Source organism: Anguilla rostrata, chromosome 1 (assembly GCF_018555375.3).
Source record: "Anguilla rostrata isolate EN2019 chromosome 1, ASM1855537v3, whole genome shotgun sequence".
Classification (NCBI taxonomy): domain Eukaryota; kingdom Metazoa; phylum Chordata; class Actinopteri; order Anguilliformes; family Anguillidae; genus Anguilla; species Anguilla rostrata.
The window spans coordinates 9,906,125-9,926,771 of NC_057933.1; the positions used below are offsets into that span (position 1 = coordinate 9,906,125).

Consider the following 20,647-nt stretch of genomic DNA (forward strand, 5'->3'; position numbering starts at 1 on the left):
AATATTAACGCGTCTCAACTGATCATATTATGGCCTCTCGTTTTCATCCAGTGCTTGGATTCAGTGTGTTACATTATCCGGCTCTGGATTGATTAACATTTTCCAGTTCTGGAAAACTGGGATAAGGGATAATGTTGGAGTCTTGGAGTGGCACACACAATTGAGCCCCTTGCCCTTAGTGTAATCGTGCTCTCTGGTGTTCATTGAACTTGTGTTTTTTGTGTCAGTGGTGGAACCCGGTGGAGGGCTTCGTAGAACAAAGAGCTATTTGCTTAATAACGAGTCCTCTTGTCAGCCAGGGACCTGCAATCTGAGGCTTTATATCAACAAATAAATCTGTCATTAATCTACATCCTACTCATGATATCCCTCTGGTTCTGAAAGCATTAGATGTAATTGCAAAAGATCCAGATCAACAGTGGTATATTTCCTGTTGTGTGTATTAAATTACCCCTCTGAGACACCTACACTACTCAGACATATTGTGGAAAGACCAATTAAAGTCAGACTCTCAGGGGACTTGTTTGGTGAGATTTTGACTGTTTTACAGCATGGGCAGGCTCTCAGTTCACTGGTTTTCAGTCAGGGCTATGCATACAGTCTATCTATCTATCTATCTATCTATCTATCTATCTATCTATCTATCTATCTATCTATCTATTTACACAGACAGACACACACACACAAAACATGTGCAAAATACTCACAAAAATATATATCAAAACGGGTCAATCCTTCTGAACCCCGCATACAGAACATATTTATATTGTTTTTTAGAAAATTATTTTTGGCAAATAATTAGAACATATTTTTGGTATAATTACAAACTAATTTTGTTAGTAGAACAGCTTTTGTTTAGAAAAGCATGTATTTTAATCTATTTTAACAGTAAAGAGCTACAGATTCCCACACAGTAAAAAATATTTTTTTCCCCACTCACGTATTACATAGCGAACAGAACTGACGCCAATAGTAGGAGGGCACAACTCTGGTGACGTAGCTGGCGGGAAGACTCAAGCGCTGTGTGGTTTCCTTGTTCCAGCGCGGGAGAATATACAGAGAATTTAAATCGTCAATACAGTAAGTACCTTGCTACATGAGTATTATTTTATGGTTAATAAGTTTGAGTGCATTACACGGTAGATGTTGGATAGTATTTAGTTGTGCGCAAACTCTGCGAGGGATTGTGCATGTAAATACAAATTTCAAATTGTTTCGGAGAAGCAAGTTTGGTAGCTAACATTAGCTAGTTCGCTACCCAGGCAGGGAATAGTGCAACAATATCGCTATTTTGTTAAAACGTGTAGCTGTGGCGTCAAGCTAGCTAGCTGCTCTAATACTTTTTCTATTTATTAGTATGGTTATTTGATACCTTAAATCGCTGTTATCACGATTACTGATTCTCACATATATCTTGCTTGTAAGTTATACTGATCATGGTAAACACATTCGGTAAGGCTCCTGGAGTTCCATGATGTTCTTTAAAATGCATACCAGTATTAGCTAGCTAGCTAGTTTTCATGTAAAAGTACACATTTGATTATTTAAAAACATTTAAAGGTGTGAGAGTAACTAGATACGTACCTTGGGTTTTACTTGGGCTACCCAAAGAGTCCAATGAATCGCAACCTGTATCAAATTTTTTCTCCGTATTTGTATCTTCTTGAAGTTGGAAAGAGATGCCTGTTGAGAGAAAACCGATGCGCTACGGTCACTCCGAAGGACATACGGACGTGTGCTTCGACGATACGGGAAAGTATGTATAAAGCCTTGTTAACCTCTTGACGTTTCATTGATTTGCTAGTTAATCTTGTTTCGTAGTCGTGTATGCTGAATACGGCTATGATAACAAATAAAAAGTAACGCGCTTGTATTGTCACAATGTAAAGATTACCTCTGTCTGCCTTGACATGGAAGGTTTTAGCCCTGCAGATAAAACTATAAAAATTAGACAGGTAAATCGCAGTGCACTGTGCTTTAGATCAGATGATTTTTAAATAAGCCGTTGGTCTGTCACTGTCTGGTAAGACATTTCAGATGAGATTTTTGTCGGATCCCAGTACAGTTTGTTGATGTAGTATTACCTTTAAACATGAAATTATCGGATAGTTTCTGGACACTGTTTATGGGAAAAAGTAGACAAAATGCATATATATGCGTAGAACTTTCCCTTTTAAGATGAAACTGATCTAGAAGCTTTTAAGAATGAATATGTGGCCATTTTTAAGTCCCTAATTTCAGCTGGTTTTCCATTTTTGCCTTCAGGTAATAATCTTTATTTATTTTTATTCTCAGGTGTATTGTTACCTGTGGGAGTGACGGAGATGTGCGAATATGGGAAAGTCTCGACGATGACGACCCTAAATCTATCAACGTTGGGGAGAAGGTCTATTCTCTGGCTTTGAAGGTGAACAGAGTTCACAGCTGCCGTTATCCTCAGGGTTCTGTCCAAGAGTACATGGAGCTGATGGAGCATCCCCTTTTGTTTATCTCCCCTTTGCCCAGTTCAGGCACACTCATTAGACCTGGTGTAAAGGTGTGCATTAATTGCTATATCGGGCCCTAGATCTGCGATCATGCCCATTATAGCTTCCAAATGTATTGTGATGTGTCACACTGATGTGGTGTGTGTAAACTGTTTTTTGTGGCTGTACGTCCCTGCCCACATTTAGAAATTGGGAATATAGTAAATACCACTGGGATCTCTATGTGGCTAATTGCATGTGCTAAATATATATTTTTGATAAATTGTGTCAGAATTTGCTTTCAAAATGTCATCTCTAACTCTACCATACGTAAAGCTACCCAGGGGTGACATAGCTCAGGAGGCAAAAGTGGTTGTCTGGCAGTCTGAGGGTTGCCGGTTTGATCCCCCGCCCTGGGCGTGTCAAAGTGTCCCTGAGCAAGACACCTAACACCTAATTGCTCCCAACAAGCTGATTGGTACTTTGCATGGCAGCCTTTCACTGTTGGCGTGTGTGTGTGTGTGTGAATGGGTGAATTAGAGGCATCAATTTCAAAGCGCTTTGGATAAAAGAGCTATATAAATGCAGTCAATTTACCATTTAAAGCTCAATATTCCATCTGCTGGAAACCATTGTGCTTACCTGCTACTTAACATTTTTAAAAGAAAGATCTTGAATGTGAATGAGAATAAAAGTTTAAGGGTTTCATGCACCCATTGGAGTCTGTCTCTGACACTTGTCACCTTCTGCACAATCGTACAGAATGGGAAACTGGTCACAGCCGTGTCCAACAACACAGTCCAGATCCACACCTTTCCTGAGGGGGACCCGGATGGGATCCTCACCCGCTTCACCACCAACGCCAACCACGTGGCCTTCAACAGCAACGGCTCCAGAGTTGCGGCTGGCTCCAGGTGCCTACCTGTGCATGCACAGAGAATCAAAGAAACAACAATGAGCATGTCCAGTATTTCAGAAATCCATGCAAGGATGGTGACAGTTATTTGTCAGTTTTAAAGGAGTACCATGGTGATTTTCACACTTTCTCTGTTTTATGTGCTATTTGCACAAGAGGCATTGAAGAAACACAATGAGCAAAGTATTAAATATGTCCGTTCTGTATTTTTGGAGAAATATGCGTTTTAAATTAATCGTCCCATTTTCAACCGGTTGAGAAAGTTGTCATTTTTCTACGTCACGAATACAGTAACCACTCCTATTTCCACGCCCCGTAAAGAAATCCTGCTGTTCAGACAATGCAAATATTTGACTAACGTTAGGTTCACTTAAATTAGAGTTCCTTTAGATTATTTCTGGTTATATTCATTTAGCTAGCTAGCTAACGTTAGCTAGCTAGGAGGTTTGCTTTCATAAGGCAATGTTATCGATAACGTTAGCTTGCTAGTTCGCTTTTATGAGGACGTTATAGTTGTGCTTTTATCTTAACTTGGCTAGCTAGATAGCAAAAATTGTAACTGGATACAAGTCAACGTCCTTACCTTAGCTATCTATCGATACTTGATATACTACTAAGCTAGCTAGCTTGTGAAAATTCAGTCTCCCAAAGAGAGCGCGTATCATGGGGGTAGCTATGGTAACGGGGAACGGTCTGTCAATCATAGCTAACTGACAGTTCTCATTACCACGCCCAGACGGTTCGGGTGAATTTTTATAGTGGGAAATTTAGGCTTAGAAAAATACGTTTTAAAGTACATTGAAATGACTGAAGAATAAAAAAATTATGCACATTTGTTTTGTTGTTGCCTGAAGACAACTGGGAAGTGTCACGTTCAACCACCATGGTACTCCTTTAAGTAATTTTTTCAAATTTATTTTTATTCCTGTTTTTAATTTCTCCTGGAGTTTTGTAATACCCCGTCATATTTTTTTGGCCCGTTTCTCAGTAGACACAGGGCATCAGGGTACAAATCCTCATAAATACGCTGATAATCATAAGGCCCTGTAGTGCAGCTTTTATTTGAAGAAGAAAAAAAAAAAGTGGCATTTTCTGAGCCTGTTGCTGGGCTCCAAACCAGCAGTGACGTCGTGTTGATTGTTGTTTCGTGCCGAGAGAGGAGCTGAATGAACGTGTGCTGTATGAATTGATGGTAACCGGGCGCATTATGGAAATGAGGCCTCTGACCCTGCCACCCGATGGAGTTCTATTTTTATGTGCGGCGTTGGTGTGATTATTGATCAGGAAAGATAGCACAGCTGAGGCTCCTGAAGAATTATTGGACATTCTCACCTGGGAGGGGTGGGTCGGGGAGGAGGGAGTGGGGAAAGCACACCAGGAAATATGCACAGAAGACATTTCAATTACTTCTCGCTGGAGATGTTGCAGATTGGGATCTTTTAATATTAGTCTGCCTGTCTCTCGGCACCTACATCCTGCTGCGTAGAATGTTCTGGAGTGAAGGCTGGATTCCTTGTGCCCTGGTTTCTCATTGGCTCTTTCTGGCCCCAGTGACTTCATGGTGAAGGTTGTGGAGGTGGCAGACAGCAGCCAGCAGAAGACACTGCGAGGTCACGACGCCCCTGTCCTCAGCGTGACCTTTGACCCTAAGGACGAGTTCCTGGTAGGAGTCGCCCTCAGACCGAAGATCTATTGTGAAACATGTTCATTATTAAAATATTTCCAAATTTTGCATTTTTGAAAATGACAAATACGAACTGACTGAGATTCACTGTCTCCCCATCCAGGGCACTTCTAGTTGTGATGGATCTGTAGCTGTGTGGAAAATTGAAGACCAGGTATGATGATCACACCGTTGGCCATTTGACACAAACCTTGAACTTTGTAGTTAGTAGTTATGATGCTTGGCCTGTTGAACTCAGTTATCTGATCAGCAGCCAAAATTTTATTTAAATGTTTGCCCTTCCGTTTGCATATTTAAATGTTTCACCTTCATGCTTGTAGACCTCAACTAACCTTCGCCTCAGTGTTTGGCATATGACAAAGGGTTGGCCTCGCAGTCTTAACTTGAGCTCCGTACTGCTCCCCAAAAGTACTGCAACAGGTCTTATAAATGTGTGTGTTGATGTTCATGCAGGTTCAAGTGAGCAGTTGGAAGATTCTTCAGAAGTCCAACGATGTCAGCAATGCAAAGTCTCTATGCAGATTAGCATGGCAGCCTGGCTCTGCAAAAGTAATGGCTTATCTACTTACCCTTATATCCTCACATTACCAATGCTTTTATTATTAAAAAAAAAAAAAAAAAAAAAATTTTTTTAAGGTAATGGTGAACATGAGCAGTAACTGCTGATAAGGTCATTGGGCCTTGTGTTCATTGAAGGCTCTACCAGCAGTCCTTAGAGCTTGCTGTTCTGCTTTGAGTGTTCATCTCATCGAATGAAACTTGGATATGAATCTGGAATTTTAAGCAGTGCCGGTGGTTTCCATAGTAACTGGCTCCGGTTCTGTCTGCAGCTGTTGGCTGTTCCCGTGGACGCGACCGTGCAGCTGTATGAGAGAGGCTCCTGGAGTCACGCGAGCACCCTCTCCGATGACTTCATCACCCAGGTGAGCAGCGACTCGGCGCCTGCTGTGCTTTCTGTTTCACAGAGCGGGAGACGTTCGCGTCTTCTCGTGCCCGCGTTTTCACGATCGGCTCTTCCTCCCCTCTCTCGTCCAGCCCGTTAACGTGGTGGCCTGGTCTCCGTGTGGGAAGTTCCTCGCTGCTGGCACTGTAGGGGGATTCCTGACCGTTTGGAATGTGGAGACCAAGCTGTGTGTGGAGAGGTACTGGAACATGCCAGTTTGCTGCTGGTGACATCTCGTAGTGCTCTTGACGTCTCGCAACAGTAATTGAAATGTTTGTATTCAAGGGGTGCTACCTTTGCCCCTCTGTGTACAGTTTAAGTCAGGGCTGTCCAAGCCTGTATCTGGAGAACTACTGTCCTGTGGGTTTTCAGTCCAACCTAAGAAAGCGCATTCAACCTCATTCAGCATCTAAAAATCTCCTTGAGCTGCCAATTAGTGGAATTAGGTGTGTCAGATAAGGGTTGACATGGAAAACCTGCTGGACGGTAGCACTCCAGGAACAGGGTTGGGCAGGACTGGTGTAAGGGGTGCTGCTTGACTGGTGATTTTTCTGTCCTCAGGGAGAAACATGAGAAGGGTTACACAGTGTGTGGGTTGGCCTGGAATCCTTCTGGGGCGCAGATAGCCTACACTGACACGGAGGGCTGCCTGGGTCTCCTGGATGGTGTGTTGGCCTCTTCCTCCTCCTCTTCCTCATCCTCCGCAAAGAGCACCAGCAAGGTCTGTAAACTACACTCAAGTACTCTTAAAAGAGTAGACCCTCTTACACTTAGAAAAAAGCTGCCTTTTTATTCCTGCCTTGATGTATTATTATTATTATTATTATTTTAAAATTTAACATTTTAAAAAAACTTGGTGCCCAATGTGTGGCTGGTCCTATTCCCACCCTAATTCCCATCATTGCAATGTTCAGCAATCTGCAACCGCTGATGTCTTCATGAGCGTACCCCACTGCCGATTCGGGAGGGTGCAGACGTCCACTGTGTTCTTCCGAAACACGTGCTGTCGTGATTGCTGCTATCAATGTTTCACTCAGTTCTGCTGCATACATCCGCCCACTCCCACGTTCTCATTGCGAGGGTTGTGACCTTTCAACATGTATATCATTCAGATACGTGCTCATCCATGTGTCTGCTTCTGCATGGTTGGCGTCTGCATGCTGACTGATTTGGTCTTTTAATGCCGCTGGGGTCCTGTAGGTGGCGGCAAACAAGGAGGCGGGCGACTATGACGACCTGTTTGACGGCGACGGCGACGACGGGGTCCTGGAGGAGAACCTGAGCGAGACCCGCTCGCCTGCGAAGAACCCTGTCGTCGAGGACGATGACGACGATGACCTCATGCCTGCGACGGGCAGGCCTCGTCACCGGGCTTCTTTCCTTGACGACGATGAAAACTCCCTAGGTCAGTAAGGTGATGGGAGGGAGACTGCGAAAAGGATTCCGTTTTTGTTCTGAGAAAAGAGAGTAATGTATTTCCACTTTACCTCGGAAGTTGTCCAATTAAAATGAAAAATTCTCTTTTTGTGCAGACGTGGGTTCGGTCAAGCTGGGCTCGGACAAGTACGGAGACGATGACAGGGCCAGCGCCGTTCTGCCGGGTGTGACGCCGGTCGTGCCCCGCCCCGTTTACGAGGGGCCCATGCCCACGCCCCCACAAAAACCCTTTCAGCCGGGGTCCACCCCGGAGCACCTGATGCATCGTTTCATGGTGAGGCTCTGCCTTCTGGGGGCTGTACTATGGGGGCATTGGTGATTTAGGCACTTGTACTGTCACCACCACTGTCCAATAACTGTATAATAATGGTGTGAGGTGCTTGGGACTGAATAAGTCATTTGAGAAATAATTGAGCTGCTGGTAGCTTTGTTGCATTGTAAATTTTACTTTCTATGCAAGGCATGTATTTGCTAGAGGCTCACTTGAGATTTCTGATTAAAATATGTTGATTACCTCTGCCAAGGAGGCTATGTGATGATGTTCATCCGTCTGTGACCGACGTAGATTGCCATGAAATTGGCTGTGCACGGTCATGTTCCCAAGAGGAGGAAACCTATTGATTTTGGTGACCCCATGACCTTTCCTGTAGTGCCACTCTCAGGCCAAATGTTCAATTTGTGGTCAGCAGATCTTGAACAGTAATGGCTGGATTGCCATGAAATTTACTGTACTAATTCATGTTCCCAAGAGGAGGAAACCTATTGATTTTGGTGACCCCATGACCTTTCCTCTAGCGCCACCATCAGGCCAAACGTGTCGAAAAGTAATGGCTGTATTGCCAAGACATTTGCTGTGCACATTCATGTGAGGGGAGATTGTTGTGCCTTGTCAGAGGTCTGCACTCTACTGAGTGCGTTATTTCCAGTTGTAAGATTTGTCTGTGGAGGTTGGATTGACATTCGCCGATGTGTCCTGCTTCAGGTGTGGAACTCAGTGGGCATCGTCCGCGGTTACAACGACGAGCAGGACAACGCCATTGATGTGGAGTTCCACGACAGCTCGGTCCACCACGCCATGCACCTCACCAACTCCCTGGGTCACACGCTGGCGGACCTGTCCCAGGAGGCCGTGCTCCTGGCCTGCGAGGGCACCGACGAGCTCGCCAGGTAGGGCAGCGCCAGCCCGAGAGTTGGCGACACACGTGGCTCACACACGTGGAACCTTTACTTCACAGCGATTTTCTCCTCCGTAATGTGTGCCGCTGCTTCTCTGGCAGTCTCTTTCCACCTGTCGAGCTTCACTTTGTCTGGGTAGTGTAGTAGACTTCATGTGCAGCGTGTAGAGATGAACTGCATTTTCCTGATTGACCACAGGGGGTCACTGTGGGGCAATGAGACGCGGTCGTCATGCCGACTGAATCCCTCACTCTCAGGGCAACACCGAGGCTAATTGTGTGCTGTCGGCCTCAGTCACGTCAACGCAGTAACGTCTCTGCATCTTCAGAAACCCTGCAGCCTGGAGACTGGCTTCTAATGCTCTTTAAAGAGTCCTTGTGACTGTACTGTTCACTGTGTGTATTCTGCAGCTGACCCTCCTGTGTCCGTTTGTCCCCTGCAGCAAGCTCCAGTGTCTGCACTTCTCCTCCTGGGACACCAACAAGGAGTGGATGGTGGACCTGCCGAAGGGGGAGGACGTGAGGGCCGTGTGTTTGGGGCAGGGCTGGGCGGCGGCGGCCACCAGCGCCCTGCTGGTGCGGGTCTTCTCCGTGGGCGGGGTCCAGAGGGAGGTGTTCTGCCTGCCTGGGCCTGTGGTCTGCATGGCGGGACACGGAGAACAGATCCTGATCGCCTACCTCAGAGGTGCGTGCACACACACACACACACACACACACGCTAATGCACATGCACACAAGCACAGACGCCCACAAACGCGCGTGCACAAGTGCATATGAACACATACTCACACACATGCACACACGGATACACAAATACGCAGACACGCCCAGGTATACACGCAAATACACAGGCACGCACAAGCACAAACGCGCATATCAACACACATGCACACAATCATGCATGTGCCCATGTGAATATATACACATGCGCACAAAAGCACATATCAACATGCACTTGCACATGTGCATATACACATATGCGCGCACGCATGAACACACAAACACACTTGTGCGTGTACCAGAAAATAATTTGAAGGGCTTTTTTTTTGTAGTGCTGTTGTGACCTCAGAAACCATATGCAGTGCATGTGAGCATTTGTTTTTGTGTACGCCGTGTTCTGCATCTGGGCTAATGTCTTAAAGAATCTGCCTCCTGGGGAAAATAAAAATTTCTACTACTGCCAGTATAATATGAATTGTGGCAGTAAAACCTAGAGCAGCACAGATACTGTACTGAGCTATACAGGATGCACAGTGCTGTATGGATGGGCTCAGGCTATGGCCTTAATGGAAACTATAATAGGGTGATATGTATGCAACCAAATGCGGAAGGAAATGGTACAAGCAAAGGGATTCTTTTGTTTATTTGATGAATTTTGAATAGGACGGTGACCCTCTGAGACATTTTGAATATTTCTAGAAATCCAGAATTTTCTCAGGATTCTGGAACCCTCAGATGTAAGAGCTGTGTGTTTTTTGGGTCCCAGGCACGGGCTTCGATGGGGATCAGGTCCTGGGGGTCCAGCTGCTGAATTTCGGACGGAGGACGAGGCAGGTCATCCACGGGGAGCCCCTTCCCCTCTCCCGAAAGTCCTACCTCTCCTGGATGGGCTTTTCTGCTGAGGGTGAGTCTCTTCCTGATGTCCTGCATTTTTCTTTCTCCTTTTCTTTTTTTTTTTTTGCCGGTGTCCTTTATCCCTCTCTTCTACTCCTCTTTCAGCTCTTTCAGTACTTCCTCTTTCTCCTTCCTCTGGCTTTGTACCACTTTCTAGTCTACTTCAGTTCCCCTGTTTACCGCTGCCTAGTCTGCCTCAGCTCCCCTGTTTACCCCTGCCTAGTCTGCCTCAGTTCCCCTGTTTACCGCTGCCTAGTCTGCCTCAGCTCCCGTTTACCGCTGCCTAGTCTGCCTCAGTTCCCCTGTTTACCGCTGCCTAGTCTGCCTCAGTTCCCCTGTTTACCGCTGCCTAGTCTGCCTCAGTTCCCCTGTTTACCGCTGCCTAGTCTGCCTCAGTTCCCCTGTTTACCGCTGCCTAGTCTGCCTCAGTTCCCCTGTTTACCGCTGCCTAGTCTGCCTCAGTTCCCCTGTTTACCGCTGCCTAGTCTGCCTCAGTTCCCCTGTTTACCGCTGCCTAGTCTGCCTCAGTTCCCTTTTACCCCTGCCTAGTCTGCCTCAGCTCCCCTGTTTACCGCTGCCTAGTCTGCCTCAGCTCCCCTGTTTACCGCTGCCTAGTCTGCCTCAGCTCCCCTGTTTACCGCTGCCTAGTCTGCCTCAGCTCCCCTGTTTACCGCTGCCTAGTCTGCCTCAGTTCCCCTGTTTACCGCTGCCTAGTCTGCCGCAGTTCCCCTGTTTACCGCTGCCTAGTCTGCCTCAGTTCCCCTGTTTACCGCTGCCTAGTCTGCCTCAGTTCCCCTGTTTACCGCTGCCTAGTCTGCCTCAGTTCCCCTGTTTACCGCTGCCTAGTCTGCCTCAGCTCCCCTGTTTACTGCTGCCTAGTCTGCCTCAGTTCTCCTGTTTACCGCTGCCTAGTCTGCCTCAGTTCCCATGTTTTCCCGCCTGACGCGTGTTTAGTGACGCGCCCCCAGTCCCAGGTGGCGGTAGCTGTTTTGAAACGCTGGCTGTTTCTCAGGCACGCCGTGCTTCGTGGACTCGGAGGGCGTGGTGCGCATGCTGAACCGCTCCGTGGGGAACACGTGGACCCCGGTGTGCCACACGCGGGAGCACTGCAAGGGCAAGTCGGACCACTACTGGGTGGTGGGCGTGCACGAGAACCCCCAGCAGCTCAGGTGGGACGCGCTGCTCCCCTGCCCCCTCCCCCCCCCCCCCACACACATTCACACACCTTTACAGCCGTGTTTATGAGGCTCACGGGCACGCAGTGCGCCCTGAACTGTGCCGTTCTACCCCCCTGACACCCGCCCGCTTCCTCTGCGCAGGTGCATTCCCTGCAAGGGGGCGCGCTTCCCCCCCACGCTGCCCCGTCCCGCGGTGGCCGTCCTGCCCTTCAAGCTGCCTCTGTGCCAGACCACCACAGAAAAGGGCCAGATGGAGGTATGTGAGCGCTGACACCCACAGCAAACCGCTGCGGACCAGGTTTCCAGCGAACACACCGCGTCCCCACTATGTTACTGGAGTGTTTTAGCACCCGGCGTCCTCACAATGTTACTGGAGTGTTTTAGCACACAGCGTCCTCACAATGTTACTGGAGTGTTTTAGCACACCGTGTCCTCACAATGTTACTGGAGTGTTTTAGCACCCGGCGTCCTCACAATGTTACTGGAGTGTTTTAGCACACAGCGTCCTCACAATGTTACTGGAGTGTTTTAGCACACCGTGTCCTCACAATGTTACTGGAGTGTTTTATCACAAAATGTCCTCACGGTGTCACTAGAATGTTTTAACACAAAATGTCCTCACGGTGTCACTAGAATGTTTTAACACAAAATGTTCTCACGGTGTTACTGGTGTTTTAACGCAAAATGTTCTTGCATTGTTACTAGAATGTTTGGTGAATGTTACAGCATTGCCACTACATAGCATACAACGTCGTGAGAACGTTTTGCGTTAGCTGGGAGCTGGTTAAAGGGTTGCTGGTTGGTGACGCATGCGTTTGTGTGCGCCTCTGCGTTACAGGAGCAGTACTGGCGTTCTGTGCTCTTCCACAACCACTTTGACTTCCTGTCGTCCAGCGGATATGAGGTCAGCGAGGAGGGGCGGAGCCACACCCAGAAGGAGCAGCAGGAGCTGCTCATGAAGATGTTTGCGGTGAGTCTCCGTGCAGGATGAGTGTGGGGACAGCAGAATTTTGTTTCAAACCAAATGCTTTGCAATATCCCAAAGTTAGCATTTTTGCCTGGCAAAAAGGAGGTCCCAGGTTTGAATCCCATCCAGCGGGATCCTCCGTGTGGAGTTTGCATGTTCTCTCCGTGTTTGCCTGGGTTTCCTCCGGGTACTCCAGTTTCCTCCCACGGTCCAAAGACATGTCGGGTCCAGGGCTCAATTCTAAGTGAGATCTCAATGTTACTGCCCTGGTTAAAGGTTTAATAAAAAGTTTTAAAAAATAAAAGATTCGAGCATCTAGAATGTAGGCATACTGTTTTCATACTGGGTGTTTTGTTAAGTACAGTATTTACGGTTTTATTTTAAATTGATTTGGAAAACTCAGAGATTTTGTTTACCATTGAAGTGAATTGAAAATTGTGTTGTAAAAAAAAGATAACTTTGATGTATACACTAATACATTTTATTTAGACTGTGATTGTAACTGACGAGTCTAGTTAAAGATGTCTCTCATGCGTGTCTGTGTCTGTGTATTTGTGTGGGTTTTTGTGTGTGTGTGTGTGTGTCTCTCTGTGGGCGCGTGTGTGTGTGTGTCTGTGTGTGTGTCTGTCTCTGTGTGTGTGTGTGTGTGTCTCTCTCTGGGCGCGTGTGTCTGTGTCTGTGTGTCTGTGTGTGTGTGTGTGTCTGTCTGTGTGTGTGTGTGTCTGTCTGTCTGTTGGTGTGTGTGTGTGTGTGTGTCTGTCTGTGTGTGTTGTTGTGTGTGTGTGTTTGTGTGTGTGTGTGTGTGTCTGTCTTGGGTGTGTCTGTGTGTGTGTGTATGTGTGTGTCTGTGTGCTGTGTGTGTGTGTGTGTGTGTGTGGGATTGTGTGTGTGTGTGTGTGTGTCTGTGTGTGTGTGTGTGTGTGTGTGTTGTGTGTCTCTGTGTGTGTGTGTGGTGTGTCTGTCTGTGTGTGTGTGTGTGTTGTGTGTGTGTGTCTGTGTGTGTGTTGTGTGTGTGTGTGTGTGTGTCTGTGTGTGTGTGTGTGTTCTGTGTGTGTGTGTGTGTGTGTGTGTGTGTGGTGTGTGTGTGTCGTGTGTGTGTGTGTTGTCTCTGTCTGTGTGTGTGTGTGTGTGTGTGTTTGTGTGGTGTGTGTGTGTTGTCTTGGGGTGTGTGTGTGTGTGTTGTGTTGTGTGTGGTGGCTGTGTGTGTGTGGGGTGTGTTTCGTCTGTGTGGGCTGTGGTGGTGTGCCAGTGGTGTGGTGTGTCTGTGTGCCTCGTGGGTGATGCTGGTGTAGTTGGTGTGTGCTGTGTGTGTGTGTGTGTGTGTGTGTAACGCAGCTGTCGTGTAAGCTGGAGCGGGAGTTTCGCTGTGTGGAGCTGGCGGAGCTGATGACCCAGAGCGTGGTGACGCTGGCCATCCGCTACGCCTCCCGCTCGCGGCGCATGGCCCTGGCGCAGCGGCTGGGCGAGCTGGCCATGGAGAAGGCTGCCGCCCTGCAGGAGGAGGCGGAGCAGGAAGAGGAGGAGCCTGACTACGCCAGCGCCAGGCAAGCTGCGGGGTAATTACACCAGAGAGTACGCGAGGAGCCGATAACCCTGGCGTGACACTGCCTGTTTGCCTTTCGGGGGGCGAGGGGAGGGGGTTGTGATGTCAGTACTCTCAGTGGCATTGGGCAATAACAGCAAGACCAGAGAGCGAGGCGGAAAGGTTGTGGATGTGTAATGGCAGTGTCACTGCAGGCACCGCAGGGCAGCGGACGAGCGCGGCGAACGCCAGCAGTGGGGAAGGAGGCAGCCGCGCGAGGAAGAGGAATGTGAGGAAGACGATGGTCAGCAGCAGATGGACGCCGAAGAGGAAGAGGCAGCGGAGAGCAGAAGGCCCTGTGAGTGTCTCACGGCCTCAGAGTAGACTCACGGGGACGTGCTGTGTGAAGCCCGGCCATTGCTGATGAAATTACTTCTCTTAATGTTGCAGCTCTGAATCCGTTTAATAAAGGGGCCTCCTCACCAGAGAAGTCATCGCCAAAGCCTTGTGAGTAAAGGGCGGTGAAAAGCAGCACTGTTCACTTTTACAGTTCTTACGAGTCCGCACTACAGTTCTTGTGTCGTCATTTCTTCCTTTTGAAATGTAACCTCTCCTTTTTTTTTTTTTGCATCCCCCCCTTTTTAGCTAATAAAGAAGGACGTGTAAACCCTTTCAAGGTAGGAGACTGCTGGTGGGGTAACTGTAGGGTGTGGGATTTGGATCTTTGAGATGATGGTACGTGTGTTTTAAGGCCATTTCTGTGCAGGAACATGAAGAACTGACTGAAAGTGAGGATATTTTTACTGCGGTTCTGTTCACATGGTGGTATTCTACAGTGGCCTCCGGTCCCGTCTGACGGTCTGTCCGTTCTCGTCCCCCCCCGTCCCCCGTCCCCCCCGTCAGGTGTCCGGCTCGGGGAAGCCCAACGGGTCGTCGTGGGGTCAGTCCCGGGTGAGCAACGTCCTGGACACCATGACGCCGTCGGCCCGGAAGCCGTCCCTGATGGCCGGCTCGAGGGCGAAGCAGGCCAGCGGTCCGGTTCTGAAGCCCCTGGCACCGAAAGCCAAGTCCAAGGTATCCGGCGAGTCTTCACCCGGGTCCCCGTGCCGTCCGGGTCCGCACAGGAAGCTCTTGGGCCTGGGCGTGCGCCTCCGGTTCTGCTCTGAGGGCTGAGCAGGTCCTCCGCAGCGGGAATAGGGTTACGTGATTACTGCTCTTCCGGAACGTTCTCTGCTCCTCTCTCTGCCCCGGTTGGGCACAGTGGCCGCCGGTCGCCGTGTGGACGTTATCCACCCCTCGTATTATTCACAGATAAACATGCTCTGGGGATATCTGTGCATGCCCAGGCTCCGACGGAGTCCGCGTGATCCAATTAAAACTCATTCTGGGCTCAGCCGGCTTGTGTGCATGTGCACCGCCGGGCTGATTCAGTTCCGGTTTGCTATTGGTTAACTGTGTAACCCAATCACGTTTGATGCAGTTACTCATTTTGAAGGACTTTGAAGGGGAAATGGCAATAACTGCTGCTGCCATAGTCTATTAATTTTGAATGCAGTGTCAGGCTTACAAATATAAAATAAAAAAAAAATGAATAGTAGCTGGCTCGCAGTCTACCTGAAATAAAAAGAACGCCAAAGCCTTTCCATATTTGGCAGGTCTGAGAGTGTTTTTTTTTTTTTGGGTTTAGGGAACATAATGGATCGGACAAAAGTGCCGTTTGTAAGTCACAGTGGAAAGCCGTACTATTTTGGCTCGGGTGCGTGTAACATGTAATTTTCTTATGATACTGTTATTCCTGTCGGTTTGATAGCCGCTAAGGGGCATTATTGTACGGCATTATTCATTTCCGGCAGTGTTTTTCAGTTTCCCTGCAACCACCATCAGTCTTAAAAACAAGTGAACGTAATGTTCAGTATTGAAGATGTGCTTGAGTACGTGGTGTTGATGATCTGTGCTGTTTTGTGTGTTGTGTATTGTGGTTTTGTTTAACATCAATAAAAATGGTGATCGCAAAAAAAAAAAATCAAAAAACGAAACAAGTGATTGTAGTTCGCTGTGGCGGATACTGGCAGGAGTTGCATAAAATCCACTCAAACAGCTGCTTTCACAGAGGAGCGTCTTAAAGGCCCTAAATCTCCATTCTGAGTGCACTCCTGTGGTTTTCCCATCATTCATCTGAGCTGGCATCTCTTACTGATGGCTCTGCACTCCTGGACGGACGTTTTTGGACTGCATGTTAGCATTAAATGCTAAGTTCTGTGCCTGAGGGTTTAACCCTAGTCCTTTCCTGTTCCTCTGTCTGTATTAATTGCAGAGGTGATGGGGGTCAACTGCTTTCATACAAGCTCTAAATAACAATAAATACATGCAGTACAATCTCAGTTCACAAGTTAAACTGGAATTGTCTTTTCCACTGTCAGTGTTAGAATCCATCTGCACTTCTAATTCCTGAACAGGAACTTTTTTAATCGCGGAATGGAATGGTCGTAGTGGAGTGACTGACTGAGTGACTAGACTCGATGTTCATGGCTCTGGATAACCAATGCTGTATTAGATTAGTCTGCCCAATGAAATGAAATGTAATGCGAGGGCGATGGCGATGTCTCCCGCAGACCCAGGCCACACTGCTGCAGATGACCGTCCCCAAAGCCGGCAGCAGGGGGCAGCAGAAGGAGCCGGCTGTAGAGAAGCAGAGTCTCACGGATGGAGGATCTCCAGCCCCTCCCACTGACAATGGCGAGAACAGGAAGTATGACTGGATTCCCCCCCCCCCTCCTTTTATTCTTCTTTTAAATTAAAAAAAAAAATTAATGTCAACTCTGCATCAATGCAACTTATAGAATGGGTTTTTGAGTTTTGGGGGGGATTTTTGTTATGGTTAAGTGGCTATCGTATTATAAAGCAGTGATAATTTTGACGCTCTTACGGCATTCGTCCTGTGGAAGGATGGCCTCCGGGCCGTGTAGTAGGGTGCGGTCTTTCCGCCACAGTAACGTGGGATGGTGTTCTCCCCTATTAATCACTTGTACAATAAGGGATGTGGATTGGATTTAAATGTGGTTTCGCCTGCCCGTTTCAGACCAAAGACAGGCTTCCAGCTGTGGCTCGAGGAGAACCGCAAGGGCATTCTGGCCGATAATCCTGACCTGGGTGAAACCGATGTCATCAAGGAGGCTATGGGTCGATTCAGGGCCCTGTCTTCAGAGGACAGGCTGGTAAGGCGTTCAGCTGGGCACACGTTTATTAATATCCACAGAAATATGAATGCGATAGAGCAATGTCAATCTGCGACTTAATGTGGAGCTTTCATTGGGAGCAGGTCATTCTACTGTTCCGGAGAAGAAACCGAAGTTTGGCTTACGTGTGAATGAAAATGAGTGAGTGAATGAATTAATGAATCGTTGCGTTTCTATAGCACTTTTTGCCCGAAAGCTCAAGTGATGAGTGGGAACTCACCTCGCCCACCACCAATGTGTAGCACCCACCCATGGTGATGCACGGCTGCCATTTTGCACCAGAACGCTCCCCACTACATTAGCCAAGAATACATGCAGAGTAGTGTCCTTGGACTCGTTCTCATGCCCAAAGGGTAGGAGTCTAGTGTACTTCCTTTATTGCTGCCGTGACCTAACGTGTCCCGCTTAACCCTATCATAGCAAAACATGGTGGCACACGTCTGCTTTTCTCTGAAGTTGTACTTTGAACTTGTCGTACTTCGAACTGTTTTTGCCCCTGGGCTCCCCGACAGGCCACAAACGCATTGTGATTGGACATCATGTTGTGAGTCGGCCTTAGGAAGCGTAGGGTCTCAGTTCCCACAATTTTAAAGGTCAGTTCACGAGATGACCAGTGGATGTCATTTTCTCAGTTGGGTTGTCCACTTTAACATGCATTTTACAAATTAAAGCATTCGCTGGATACACTGGATATGTTCAGTTATGAGTAAGTTGATTTTCTTTTTTTTTTAATTGCATGTCACTAGAGTTAATAAAAAAAGACTTGGCATTGTCATATCTTGCCTAGGAGAGGTCATGAAAAGTATGAAAAGTATTAGCAAATAGCGTGTTCTGAAATATTGTTACCTAAATGAACATTTTGTATCATATAATGGGAACATAATTTGCTTGCTCCCAATGATCCAAATTGTACACTCACTGGGCATTTCTTAGGTATTTACCTAAGAAATTTTTTTTTACTGGGTGGTGGTGTAGAGGGGGGTGAGGGGTTGTGCACGGAGGGTGGTTGTGTTTGCACTTGCTACAACAGACTTACAAAAAAAAATAATAATAATTGACTGTGGTACTTAGAGTGCATGGTATACGGCTAGTGTCATCCCAAATTCCACTGGTGGGGGGGAGGGATATGATACACTGAAGTGAAATCTGTCGTGCATATGCGTTTACATTTTGAACCACATTTTCATTGCGGGAACTAGAAACTGTTGATGGGGGGGTGCAGGGGGTTGGCGATTAGTGGCCGCCCAAATAAAATCAAAGTATGGGAAACGCAGGTTCACCCATTTTCCTTCCCAGCTGCAGGCATGTCAGTGCGCTAAATGTAAGCTAGCCAACCCAACACGGCTGTTATAATGGCTTTTTCATGGCTAGAATTTATATATTGATCTTTAATTATTGCGGATAGGAGGTTTTTGTATTTTGCATTGCAGTTGCATAGCTTACCTAGATTGACACCGTCCAAACTCTTCGCACTCACGTACAACACACAGTGCACGAGTAAACTAGATAACTTCGTTTCTGGACTAAGTCGGCCCATTATCATTTGATAATGTAGTGTATGAACTGCACTACCAGACGCAATCTGTTACGCATGGTCTTGCATGTAGCCGGTTGCTTTCTTACAGCTAGCGAGGCGGCGGCACAGTCGCACGGGGCGACGGTTGCGTTTCTGTACGTCTCCTACAGGCATCTTCGAGGCCGGCCTTCCCTCCATTCGTAAGCAGCGGCCATCTGCTCCCGGTCTGCAGCCTGTGTTCCTGCGGGACGCTCAAACGCCCGCCCTTAAAACCAGTCAAGGGTCTGGTCGTGACCCGGCACTCAAAAGGCCACTCAGCTGAGGGGAAACGTGACATAGAGCAGAGCCCAGGGGAGGGGCGGGGAAAGGGGGGGCTGGGGGGGGCGGGGGGGTCAATCTGAATGGATCTGGAATGCCTGTTGCTTGGGAACACAAGCCAGAGATGGGGGTGGAGGAGAAAGGAGATGGAGGGGTGGGGTGGGGTGGGGGGCGACCACAATCCATTGATCTTATGCTAATGGCTGTGGATTTGGGGAGGGTGGGGGGGTGTGAGAGCGGGGTGTAAACGGGCGGGCAGATGCGGGGACACGGCGGCGGTGCCGAGCGTTTAATCTGGGGTAAAGAATAGGAGTGGGAGGCCCGGGGTCCGCCGCTCAGACACGAGCCGGGCGTGATGACTCACGGGCTCCGTGACGTCTGGCGCGCTCCGTCTGCCCATAACTGGACCGCTCAAAACGGAACGCTGCTGGGCTACACTGCCCTGCCAATAGCGGTTACACATAAACGGATGAAATTTACATTGCTGTGTGTGTGTGCTTGTGTGTGTGCGCGTCTGTGTGCTTGTGTGTGCGCGCGTGTGCGTCTGTGTGCGTGCGCGTATGTGTGTGTCTGCGTGTGTGTGTGTGTGCGCACGGATGTGTGTGTCTGCGTGTGTGTGTGCGTATGTGTGTGTCTGCGTGTGTGTGCGTATGTGTGTATGCACGCCACAAAGCCTGGTGTTGACGTGCATTATTTCTACTACTTCTGGAACTGTGCCCCTGTTTACGTTCCACTGTTTGCGCTAATTAACTTCTCTGGGTACACACTTTAGCGGGGCACTCATTGTGCTGCGTTTATTAATGGAAAATATATATATATATTATTATTATTTTCTTCCTCCTCCTTTTTCCTTCAGTCCTGGACAGAAAGGGCAAAAGGAGGACAGGCTTTAGAGGCGACAGAGTTGAAAAAAAGAAAAAGGGGGGAAGAGGAGAGCGAAGAAGGAAAGGACAGTGAAGCGAATGCGCAAGAGAACAGTGCGAAGAAGAAAAAGGCCCTGGGCGCTACTGCTAAACTCTCAGCATTTGCTTTCAACAAAGACTGAGACATGTAAAAACAAGTATGTTGTTTTAGATTTGTCTTTTGTGTACATATGGAATCAAATGTGTGTCAAATTAAATGTCTGTAGTGAAATGGATTTAACAATTAAGAGAAGTTGTCACGTTATACTTCAGTTTAATGGTGGATGTGCCGCATCTGTCCTGGAGATATATCGTCCTGTAGGTTTTCATCCCAACCATAACAAAGGACACCTCATTCAACACCTAGACGTCTGATTGAGCTGCTAATTAGTAGAACCTGGAGTGCCGTATTAGGGTTGTATTGAAAACCTACAGGATGGTAGATCTCTAGGAACAGGGCTGGTCTAGATGACTAATTTCATCCACTGTATTCTCATGGATTTTGAATAACTGCTTGATGACATTAAAGAAAAAATATTCCAGACCACCTTCAAGGAGTCATGTACTGTAGCAAATGCTTATGATGGAATGCTAAGATTCACTTCCTTTGAGTGATTCTTATTTGACGTTGTTAATGTTGACTGTTTGTGAAATTTATCTTTGCTTTATAATAAATGTATATGTCGATGTTGTTTTTCATGAGTATTTTGAATGAATGCAATTAATAAAATGCAGTGTGTATCGTATTTTTACCCCTTTAAACAGTTTTTTAAA

At 47.5% G+C, this 20,647-nt stretch overlaps 1 protein-coding gene across 2 annotated transcripts; it reads left to right on the forward strand.

Moving 5' to 3' along the window:
- The first annotated feature begins 939 nt into the window (after positions 1 to 939).
- On the forward strand, positions 940 to 20,560 carry wdhd1 (WD repeat and HMG-box DNA binding protein 1). 2 transcript variants are annotated; one of them, XM_064321348.1, is made up of 26 exons: positions 940 to 1,080; positions 1,670 to 1,756; positions 2,296 to 2,407; positions 3,228 to 3,379; positions 4,933 to 5,044; positions 5,169 to 5,219; positions 5,519 to 5,614; positions 5,896 to 5,988; positions 6,101 to 6,207; positions 6,570 to 6,729; positions 7,209 to 7,413; positions 7,541 to 7,719; positions 8,428 to 8,612; positions 9,064 to 9,305; positions 10,107 to 10,244; positions 11,247 to 11,403; positions 11,554 to 11,668; positions 12,251 to 12,382; positions 13,715 to 13,935; positions 14,117 to 14,259; positions 14,352 to 14,408; positions 14,547 to 14,578; positions 14,805 to 14,975; positions 16,514 to 16,650; positions 16,981 to 17,116; positions 19,828 to 20,560. In XM_064321348.1, the coding sequence occupies exons 2-26, from the start codon at positions 1,680 to 1,682 to the stop codon at positions 20,014 to 20,016; spliced, it is 3,399 nt and encodes a 1,132-aa protein (XP_064177418.1). In that variant the 5' UTR covers positions 940 to 1,080; positions 1,670 to 1,679; the 3' UTR covers positions 20,017 to 20,560. The 2 variants fall into 2 exon arrangements, with proteins under 2 accessions (XP_064177418.1, XP_064177424.1); XM_064321354.1 differs by having other exon boundaries at positions 13,715 to 13,923.
- The last annotated feature ends 87 nt before the right edge of the window (positions 20,561 to 20,647 follow it).